This window comes from Phyllobates terribilis, unplaced genomic scaffold (assembly GCF_046119375.1).
Source record: "Phyllobates terribilis strain yellow unplaced genomic scaffold, ASM4611937v1 Scaffold_5__5_contigs__length_657084704, whole genome shotgun sequence".
Taxonomy (NCBI): Eukaryota; Metazoa; Chordata; class Amphibia; order Anura; family Dendrobatidae; genus Phyllobates; species Phyllobates terribilis.
Window position 1 is genome coordinate 162,062,591 of NW_027362765.1, and position 11,374 is coordinate 162,073,964.

Sequence of the window (11,374 nt, forward strand, 5' to 3'; positions counted from 1 at the left end):
CTGCCTGTAGTGGCGGCTGCTGGTTACAGTTACTGCATCACTTGACTCTGATAGTAGCGATCAATATTTCAGTCTGTTTTTTCTCCTGTATGCTTTAATTATCATCTGTCAAATTTGCAGGCAACCATTGGCTTGATCAGAAACCTGGCGCTGTGTCCTGCCAATCACGCCCCACTTCATGATGCCGGAGTCATCCCCCGTCTGGTGCAGCTGCTGGTTAAAGCTCACCAGGATGCACAGAGACACGCAGCTTCAGGAACCCAGCAGCCGTATACTGTGAGTCCAGGGGGGCATCATCTTGAGGTACCATGTGTTGCGTGCCTGACATACAGTGCCCTGGCTTTTAGAGGGGCTGTCGGCTGTGATCTGTCCATGGGCCATAGCAGATTAGGCCAGTCCCTCTGTAGACCTCACTTTCTGAAGAATGTGGCTGCTGGATATAAATGTTCTTATTCAATATGGTTTGACGGATATGACATCTACCCATTCCAGTATGGGGGGGAAACACTGTGGCTTTCCAGATTGTATATGGAGGGGGGGGTTACCTAAATACTGGTGCATTGTTGGCGAGACCTTAAGGGGATTGTACATGATCAGAAAAACATGATGGCCGATGTTGAGAAAGAAGAATCGAGCATGTTGGACTTTAGCATGTCTCATCCTTTGTTCCTGTGGAAGATGAGACACTTCTGGCTGCAGCTTACTCACCCCATCGCCAATGAAAAAAAGCCTGAACCCCATGAACTGGAGAAGAAAAACATGACTTAATCCCTGCTAACTTCAGTGGAGCTGAAGTGCAATGTCACATACAACCTGGTGTGGCGGCATTTATGGGAGAAAGTCAATGTTTCTGTGTAAGTTTACCAACCCCCTTTGTGGTGAGTTCTCTGAGCCTGAGTTTTGGGAGAGTGAAGGGCCCATATATTGGGCTTAGAGGGCCCTTTGATGAAGGAGTCTGTAGGGCAAAAATGTAATTTTGCCTTTCCTTCGAACAATCTTGCATTGGCACCTTTAAGTTCTGTGGACTTTGGAGATCCGTGGCATGTCTTTGCTGCTAGGATTACAGTTATGCTGCTCATCTTATTTGAGTCTAAATGTTTTATTCAGGGGAGAGCCGAAGTCTCGATCACATCCCCAAGTATAGACATCCTGAATGTTGTCACAGTCCCTCACATCTGACAACATGAATTTTTCATGTCCAGCCATTCTCTTGATTCGGGCTGCTCTGTATTTTGATTCATGGTGCTAAGTAGAGTGGAAAACGTTCCGGTTAGTCATCATCATCTGTCATATACTATTTCCCCAGGATGGTGTCAGAATGGAGGAGATTGTGGAAGGCTGCACCGGAGCCCTGCACATCTTGGCCCGCGAGCCCATGAATCGCATGGAAATCTACAGACTCAACACCATTCCCTTGTTTGTACAGGTAAGGATTCACTTGTGATGGGGCTGATGAGTCGTATGGTGGGTGCACAGGTTGGGGTTCACATAGTTACAGGGCTTTTTCATGTTTTCCGTATGCCCTATGGAGGTGTGTACATATGTCATACAAAGTGGAATCTCAAGTTTGGAACCCCACTTTTAGAGCTAAGGTCAGCATTTAAAGGGGGCAACCTATGCTCTTGTAAAAAATAACCAAAAGGGACTTTCCTGTCATTGATCGTGAGCGATCAATCAAGCTAAGACGGCTTGTGCAAGCCAGAGAAACCACCTCTGGATGCAGAGGCTCGGGAAGTGCTCCATCACGCTCAGAGCACTTAAAGGCTCATTTGCATATGAATTACAACACTAATTTCTCAGGAACACATAGAAGATATAAAAATGTCAATGGATTTAGCTTTCAAAGATCTGCATGCGATTTTGGGGGGAATTGACCTTACTAACAGTTTTTTTCTGTAATATCCAGTTGGCCAACTTTACACCAATGGTACAGACTGTCATGAAATGGCCTTTAGTCTGCTGAGGGGTTAAAGGGCAGATTATGGGGGATTTGGCTGAGATGCTTTCACTGCAAAAAGCTTGGATACTATGGAACTGTAATTTTGTGTGATATATCCTCATGGGCTGGTCATCTCCAGTTAGGGAACATGCAAGGAGATATTAAAAAGCTACATTTTCAATATTCTCCAAAAAATTGTCGTACATGCCTTACACCACTCCCAAAAAAACGTGCTAATGGGGCGTTATGAAATTTGGAATACAGCGCCACTCTTGTCCATGGCAGTGTCTGGTATTGCGCGTTAAGTGAATAAAGCTGTAATCTCAGGCACAGCCTCTAGAATAAATTCCTTTTAATTATGTGAATATTTAACCTTGGCTATAACGTATTGCAGTAAGTTGTGTCATACGGTTTATTAAACCCAGAGGCCGCTCTCGCCCATAAAAAGCTGGTGTCCTCCGCAGGTGGTTTATTACTATAGAATAGAAATACCATCCACAGGAGCACGTTGTCCTGATTCTGAATAGTCCCGCACTACGTGCCCTTCTCCTGACCTTGGCCATTAGACCGGTGTGATGGCTGCTGGAAGCCTGGATATAGGCAATAAATGCTGACAAATGTGGCAGCCGCTCTGCAGAGGAAGTGTTGTGCGGCCGTGGTCCCTGGATATTCCGCTGCACGCTGTAATTGATTAGTATGGGAGTCCTGCGCTGGAAGAATACCGCCTCATTAATTAGTCATTTGTGCATCTAATTGCTCCATTAACTTGATCCATATTTCCGGGATGTTGTTGGGGCAGAGTTACTGTTAAAACCGAGGTTTCTTCGGTGAGACATGGAGGATCAATACGTGGTGTATGAGATCTGCTCATATAGTGTATATAACCCCTAATGCTCCACCTGCAACCAATACAGCGGGGGATGGAAGGTGGGCTAGGTGCCTATAGGAATCATTGGCTGTGATCTGATTTACTGCACTGTTGTGTGTGTGCTATAGTACATACCATACACGTATGGACATAGGGGTATTCTTATTAATGTATTGACCTACCTATATCCAAGATAGTCAATGAAGTCCATAGTGGACTGAATGCTAGGAGACCCCTCTTATTGCGCTCAAATGCATTAAATGAAAGGTGTGGGAACATTCACCTATTTAATGTGTTTAGTGGTCTCAAAACTCTTCTCTCCTCTTTCCCATTCAAAGTAACTTGAGCACCTGGCTGAATAAATAATACCGCCACACAGTGCTGACATAACACTGATCCTGCTATGAATCATCCTGCGGAGTATGATGGAGTCCACCTGATATTTGTCCCTTTTGACCCACCTAAAATCCATGCCTAGGCTAAATAAAAGTGGCAATAAATAATACTGCCACATTGGGCTCAAATAACACTGATCTGGTCCTAGTTTTACAACAGAGTAGTACATTTCTGCTTTGAATCATTTTGAGATGTGTGTTGAAGTTCACGGGTATTAGCCCCTTTTGCCCTCCTTAAATTTTAGTTTTTTCGAGACTAATCGAGCGCCTTATTACATATTGTGGGCATGTATAATCCCATATATGCGTGCAGGAAGAGGCTTTTTCTGATCACTGTCCCTACTAACACTATGGTTTCTGATCCCCATACAGCTCCTATACTCCCCAGTAGAGAACATCCAGAGAGTGGCGGCAGGAGTGCTGTGTGAGCTGGCACAGGACAAAGAGGCAGCCGAGACCATTGATGCGGAGGGAGCCTCTGCTCCACTTATGGAGCTCCTGCATTCCCGTAACGAGGGCACAGGTGAGACTCACGGAGTTTTTTCCGTGTGTCTGACTTCCAGTGGTTGCAGAGCAGTTAACATTAGTGTTTCGTTCTTACCCAGCCACCTATGCCGCTGCTGTCCTGTTCCGTATCTCTGAGGACAAGAACCCTGATTACAGGAAGAGGGTATCTGTGGAACTGACTAATGCAATATTCCGCCAGGACCCCGCAGCCTGGGATGCGGTAAGTAATCAGAGCTCCGTTAGACTGGCTATTCGTACGATTAGGGTTTCCATGCACGTTCCATCTGCAGATCATCGCGTCCGGTCTGTATGGGTTACACTGACTGTTTTCATTTTTCTCTTGCAGGCTCAAAGCATGATCCCCATTGGAGATCCTTACCCAGATGGTAAGTTGTGGAACCTATTATTTGTAGCTCCACTCCTGCTGTCAGATGGAGCAGAACCACGTTTTATAATGACATCTTTTTCCTATCGAGACTTTACCTTTAAAGAATTATTTAACGGGATAATACCCATTTTCATGTTCCGGATTAACTCCTTTAAGACTGGTTTGTTTCTGTGTGGCGAGCTGACTGTTTTATTTATGCTAATTTTAGGTTTTTTTTTATTTAATGGGGGTCAAATGGGGTGAATTTTTATATTTTAACCTTTCTGGGGGAGGGTTTTGTCTGTTTTTGAATATATATTTTTTACTTTATTTTTTTTTACCAAGATGGCCGCAATGGGGACGCTCATTGGGCCCCTCATGGGTGCCCCGCAATAAAGTCATGGTGGAGGAGATGGGAGCCTGTGTGCTCCATCACTAGTGCGCATTTCATTTAAATGTCACTGGCATAAGTTGACTGTGACATTTACGTGGTCAACAGCAGTTAGTAGAGCTGAGCTCCTCTGAATGCTGCTGTTAACCACTTTAATGCTGCAGTCAGTTTATGCCAGTGACCTTTAAATGAAATGTGCATCGGTGATATAGCACACGGGCTCCCATCGATGTGTTTAAGTGGTTAACAGCAGCTATGTATCCGTGTCCGCATCTACTGGATATGGAAAGGGCTCCACTCCTGAACCCTCTCCTTACATGAAAAAAAAAAACTGGCAGCTTGCCATAAAGATGTACCTCTCTACCTGGTGTGAATGCTGCTGTTCTGAATCTGGCATTGTTCTTTTTTTTTTTTGTTCCTGCATCTCTATACTCCTGAGATATGCACCTCCCTCCCTCCTATATAAAGCTAGTCGGCATGTTAGCCAAATGGGCATGATCCTCAATTTTTCTGTAGGCTTCTTGAGGACCTCACCCAGTTGGCTAACAAGACTATTTAATATACAGGGAAGAGAGGCCCATATTCAAGATTGGAGAAGCAAAGGAATAAAAAATAATCCAGATTCAGAACGGCATTTACACCAGGTAAGAGATTACTTATTTATGACAAGATTACATTGAAGACCTTTTGTAAAAGTGTTATGCAAACCTGAACACTAACAATATCTTTGAAGTGAAAGTGTCCCTCTGCAGTATTGGTGGCCCTCTGCAGTATTGGTGGCCCTCTGCAGTATTGGTGGCCCTCTGCAGTATTGGTGGCCCTCTGCAGTATTGGTGGCCCTCTGCAGTATTGGTGGCCCTCTGCAGTATTGGTGGCCCTCTGTAGTATTGGTGGCCCTCTGTAGTATTGGTGGCCCTCTGTAGTATTGGTGGCCCTCTGGGTGCAAATGTAAGTTTATGAAGTTAATTATTGAAATTCTGATTTCTTTTGGGCTGATGCCCTCTGCTGGTAACTTGTGGTAATGCACCCTATATATTATGTATGTTTTTCCTCTGTACAGTGAAATCATTATCTCCATTTCTGATAATTTTTTTCTTGGTCTTCTGTACATATACATTTTACATGACTATTCAATCCTTGCAGAAATGGAGAATTATCGTGCCATGTACACTGATGACATGCAACCAGACCACATGGATATGGACCCAGATTATGGCATGGATGGCTACAGTGACCATGGAAGGCTGGCATATAATGATAATAACATTATGTCCTGAATCCACACACTAAAGGTTTGTAGACGGGGGTGATGCTCTTAGGTCATGTTCGCAGGTTGCAGAATCTGCACCGCAAAGACGCATCAATTTACAGTGCACTACAAGTAAATGGGGGTTTCAAAATCCTGGGGAAAAAAAATCCACACGGAAATGAAAGACCGGTGTGGATTTCAAATCTCCAGTATGCTTGTTGTGCAGATTTTCATTGCATTTATTGCCCTACTCGAGACTGTTATGGAGTAGGAAGAAATCTGCAGCCAAATGCCAAGTAACATCTGTGCATTAGTTGTGGATTTGTGACCAAAAGTGTGAATAGGGCCTTGGGCCACAGCATGATGTCCAAAGATTCTGGTCCGTAGATTAAATTTGATATATTTGCCCTTTAAAATTAATTTTCTGTTTTTTCATGATTCATAAATCATCACCTGGTTAAGATGCCCGTATACCTTAGCTGTCAGTGTGACTCCTCTCCATTCACACGAAGCTTTTCTCAATATGCCAATTTTCTGAATAGTGAGACTAGGCACTGCGTAATCCTTCTTTCCCCTGACACATCTGAGGGGTATCTGGAGAGCCCCATACACGTCAGCCAACACTAATCTATTTGGGGCCCTTATAGTGGGGTGGGAAAAGGGGATGTGGGCTTTATAGGAGGGCCTGGCTTATAAGTAACGTGCTGAAACAGGTCACCCCGGCCTTGTGATGACAGGTGGTCAGATGATAGGAAAGGGCACCTGCCGCTCCCTCCCGCTATGATGTTAGTTCTGCGATCCTATCCTGCCAAGGAGACCTTGTCCCATATACAAGACTCGACTTTTTGAAAGTCTAATCTAAGGCCATATTCACACACAATATAAATTCTGTGTTGGTTCTTTTCTGCGCTGAAAATCTGCTGCGTTTAACTGTGCAAGCAAAGTGGATGTGATTCCAGGGAAACTCCTGCCCACTGCGCGTCTGAAGATGCTGTTAAAATAAAATAAAAAGCAAAAAAAAAAATTACAATTTTTTTTTTTTTTTTTTTACTATATACAGCCTGAAAAAAATACCACATTTCTATTTAAATGCAGAAACCTTTTTTTTTTTCTGTCCCATAAAAAATGAATTAAAAACACTGCTTCAAATATGCATCAGAAACGCATCAAATAAGGGAAAAAAGCGCAATAACCAGAAAAGATGATTATTGCATAGTTTGCGGCAGATAAAATGATATGGGGGCAGTAGTCCATAGCCGAGCTGGTCCAGTATGGCTTTTCTTATGTAATCTGATCCTGTATTCTTCTCTTTTTTTCCCCTCTAGCTCCTCGCTGTGGAAGAATACAATCCAGACAGAAGTGCCTACAAAGACCCTGTCCCTGCACCTCTTTTTAACCCAATTGCCCCCCTTTTTAAGAGAAGCTTTTATTTGATAGACTTTTTTGCATGGGGTCTTTTTTTTTTTTTTTTTATATATATTTTCTAAGCATAGGGGATTTTTCTTTTGGGAGGCGGTGTATTAACCCCTTATCTGCCGGGCCTTGAAGTTGATACACTACTCTGCTCCATGCTACTTTGAATCTTAATTTTTTTATTTTTTTTTTGCATTGGCCTCAAGTGTTTTATTTTTTAATTTTTGTTTTGTTTCTAGAGATTTATAAATATATATTCATTGGTTTCTTTCTTTTTTTTTTTTTTTTAATTTTAATCTACCAAAAGCTTCTTTGCTCAGCTTTGTTTTTGCCGCACATTTCCATTATTCAGGAGCTGTAACGCGAGGTTGTCTCATTTGCCTATTTACCCATCCGTAGTGCTTTGTCCCCCCAATAGTGACACATGTAAGACTCGGCCCCCGCTTCATTGCTGATCCTCTTGTCTACGCACAGCCATGTACAGTGTCACTACAGCGACTGAGGGTGGTTGTTTTTTTTTCTTTTAAACTTGGTAATTGGCTTTGTGTGAACATATCCCACATTTAAGACTTCATTCAAACTTTCTTGTTTCCTGCTGGTTCTTGGTTTATACAGCTCGTCCTTTAACACTGTGGAAATTTTTGAGGAGGAAAAAGTTGAGAAAAAAATTTTACATTAAAAAAAAAAAAAAAAAAAAAAACTTTTTTTCCAATGTTTGCTAATCCATTAATGTCCAGTTGTGATTGATGGGTCCATTTTTTTTTTTTGTTATAAAAACAATCATCTCAAACACATACACACCGGGTTCCTTTTTAAAGGGCTGTCTGGTAGAAATGGCGCCACCCCTGTCCGTTGGTTGTGTCTGGTATTGCAGCTCAGGTCTATTGAAGTGAATGGGACAGAGCTGTAATAACACACACAACCTGTGTACAGGTATGGCACGGTTTTTAGAACATAAAAGCCATGTTCTTTTCTATTCCTAGAAAAACCATTATAAAGTAGATTTAATATGGGAGTATATATCTAATATATATATTCTCCCATACTAATCTGCTAATATAAAAATACAATTTAATGAGGTTGGGGGTGTTGTAGGTTTTTTTTTTTTTTTTTTTATCCACACAATTATCACTTTGTATTTTATTTTTTTACTAGAATAAAAATGGTTCCTTTCATTGATGTAAGAGACACAACTGTAAAGTTTCTTTTATTTGTAAGACAGGAAGAAATATTTACTATTATTTTTTTAATTCAATCTTTTCATTAGCAAAATATTTAGGATATTGAAAAAACTGCATATAAGCAGCCCGGCCCAATTCTAGATGGTTAACTTTTTTTTTTTAATATATATATTGTGCAAGTGCTACTGCTTATATCACCATGTTGGAGACTTTAGAATAGTCAGATTATTGCTTTTTTTTTTTCTCCTTTTTTTAATCTTGATAGTAATGGAAATGTATAGTAAATAAAACTATTAACACTTAAGTGTGCAAGTAATATAAGAGTCTTCAGATTTTTAAGCTTTTTTTTTCTCAATGTCCTGTGAAGCCTAACACCCTGCACTTGGACAAAAAGTTGAATCCCAAGGTGGTTGTCTTTTGTGTGGGCAAAAGGTGCACTTTAAAGCCTATTTTCTTCTTTTTAAAGTAATACCTGGACTATCTCCGAGCATTGATGTTTGAGTTCAGATGGCGAGTGTTCAGAAATGCACATTGTTAGTAACTTGTGGAAATGTTTTTGACCATGTATATACATTCCCCTATTCAGTTTCATATGAATCTGTTTTGGCAATAAAACTAATCTGCTGCTTTGTGTTCGACTTTTTTTCCTTTTTTCCTTTTTTTCTTTTTTTACTTTTTTTTTTTTTTTTCATTCACGGTTATGGGTGAATGAAACTTGGAAAAATGCTTATCTTTATACTGTAATATTTGTAAAGACTCAAAGCAGCTAATAAAACAAATACAAAAAGTGTTGTTTTGTGTGTTTTTAACTTGATACATGACCTCCTCCATCCCTGACTGGTCCAAGAAATGGGCAAAGGCTCAAAGGTTAAGGGGAAAAAAACATTTGGATCTTACTTTATCAGTATTATGTTTTGCTTATATAGCGCTATCCTATTCCACAGCGCTTTACAGACATCATCATCTCTATCCCCATTGGGGCTCACAATCTAGATTCCCTATCAGTATGTCTTTGGAGTGTGGGAGGAAACCCAGGCAGACACGGGAGAACATACAAACTCCTTGCAGATGTCGTTCTTGGAAAGATTTGAAACCAGGACTCCAGCGCTGTTAAGTATCAGTGCTAACCACTGAGCCACCGTGCTGCCCATCAGATGATCCTTACAGCTTCAGATACTGTCAGTGATGTGTTTGTTGTTGGGGTAGACTATGTATCCAACTTTGTTGGCAGCCACTTCAGGGGGAATTTAAAGGGATTATCAAGCCATATGTATCATTTTATTATTTTTGAACGGTTATTACACATGCATAGTATGGCATCAGCAGTATATATTGAACAAAAATATAAATGCAACACTTTTCTTTTTGCTCCCATTTTTCATGAGCTGAACTCTAAGATCTAAGACTGTTTCTATGTACACAAAAAAGCCTTTTTCTCTCAAATATTGTTGACAAATTTGTCTAAATCTGTGTTAGTGAGCACTTCTCCTCTGCCGAGACAATCCATCCACCTTACATTCAAGATGCTGATTAGACAGCATGGTTATTGCAGAGGTGGGCCTTAGGCTATGTGCCAACGTAGCAGATTTGATGCAGAGCGTTTTTGCCTCTCTGGCAGAAAAAAACGCATGCACATTTACATGCGTTTTTTTCTGCCAGAGAGAAGTGTTTTTACATGCGTTTTCGCAAGCAGTTTTCCAAGCGATTTTGAGCATCACTTAGGGCTATGTGCCCACGATGCAGAAATGCTCTGGATTTTTCCTGAGCGTTTCTGCATCTCCCCTGGCAGAAAAAACGCATGCGGATTGTACATGCGTTTTCCTGCCAGGGACATGCGGAAATGGAGCGTTCTTCACATGCATTTCCGCATGTGGGTTGACAAGCGCTTTCCAAGCGATTTTAGCATCACTTGAAAAGTGCTTGACCAGTTGGTCACACAATATAAATCCATGCAACCGGCATGGATTTATAATGTGTGAACAAATGATGCTTTAAATGCAGCATCTATAGTAAAAAAAAAAAAAAATGAGAATTAAAATGTTAAAAAAACAAAACCTGTATACTCACCTCTCCGGTCTGCTCCCAGCCGCATCCTCTCTTCGGCGTCCCGCAGTGTACTGTCAAGCCCTGCGGTGACGTCATTTAGTCAGCTGATGGTTATTCGACCATCACCTGACCGCCGACGTCCGCGGTCGCGTGACCATCAGGTGACTAAATGACGTCACCGCAGGTCCTGACAGTGCACCGCGTGACGCCAAGGAGAGAGGATGTGGCCGGGAGCAGACCGGGGGCCACTGGAGAGGTGAATATACAGGTTTTGTTTATTTTTAACTTTTTAATTTCTTTTTTCCAGTACGTCCCCATGACAGCACCATAAGAGTAATCCCATATCCTATGTAGGGACAGGAAGCACAAGAGGTTAAAAGCCCTCCCATCCCCAACCTCCTCAGTGTTTTTCCTGTCCCTACACAGGACAGGGAGTGCAGGAGGAGCGCTGGTGCAGGAGCACTGAAGAAAAGGTTTTTACCTCGAGGGACCCCGGGGGAGCGGGGGGGCCGCGGCTCTCTCCTTCCCTGCGTCAAGCGGGTCCTGGGCTGACGCTCCCTGCTGGGAGTCCCTCAGCCCTCCGGTGTGCTGGAGCCTCCGGGTGCCGCTTTCCCATCGCCAGGGCTCTCTGCGTCCTGCTCTGGGCGGGTCAGGTCTCTGGCTCCAGGACTGCCCGCCGTTGAAACCGGAAGTCTGGAGATGATCACTTCCGGTGGCGGTCACGCGGGAAATTCAAAGCACGGTTAGACCAGTCGGCAGGGAGCAGGAGTAAATGACTGGATGACCAGGTAAGGTATAAGAAGGGGGGCTGGGGAGCAGCATAGGCAGGCTTACAGCTTTGGCACCCCTGGCAATACAATGGCTGACGTGTCACACCCTGATACCCACCCTGGATTGCCCCAGAGTCATGTAAGTGTACCATTACCCCTTTTATATGGCTAATGGGACTTACGCTTACCAGGCCCTCTGTATTTTTTATAGGATGTCTCTGGGCAGTTACCACCTCCTTCTGAAAAAA

At 42.6% G+C, this 11,374-nt stretch overlaps 1 protein-coding gene across 2 annotated transcripts in view; it reads left to right on the forward strand.

Moving 5' to 3' along the window:
* Positions 1–8,941, forward strand: part of JUP (junction plakoglobin) — a 46,172-nt gene extending 37,231 nt beyond the window's left edge. For both annotated transcript variants that reach the window (XM_073683307.1, XM_073683306.1), the window contains exons 9-15: positions 121–276; positions 1,307–1,426; positions 3,575–3,725; positions 3,808–3,929; positions 4,056–4,095; positions 5,611–5,759; positions 7,042–8,941. In XM_073683307.1, coding sequence (XP_073539408.1) covers positions 121–276; positions 1,307–1,426; positions 3,575–3,725; positions 3,808–3,929; positions 4,056–4,095; positions 5,611–5,744 — 723 coding nt within the window. In that variant the 3' untranslated portion in view covers positions 5,745–5,759; positions 7,042–8,941. The remainder of the gene's footprint in view (positions 1–120; positions 277–1,306; positions 1,427–3,574; positions 3,726–3,807; positions 3,930–4,055; positions 4,096–5,610; positions 5,760–7,041) is intronic.
* The last annotated feature ends 2,433 nt before the right edge of the window (positions 8,942–11,374 follow it).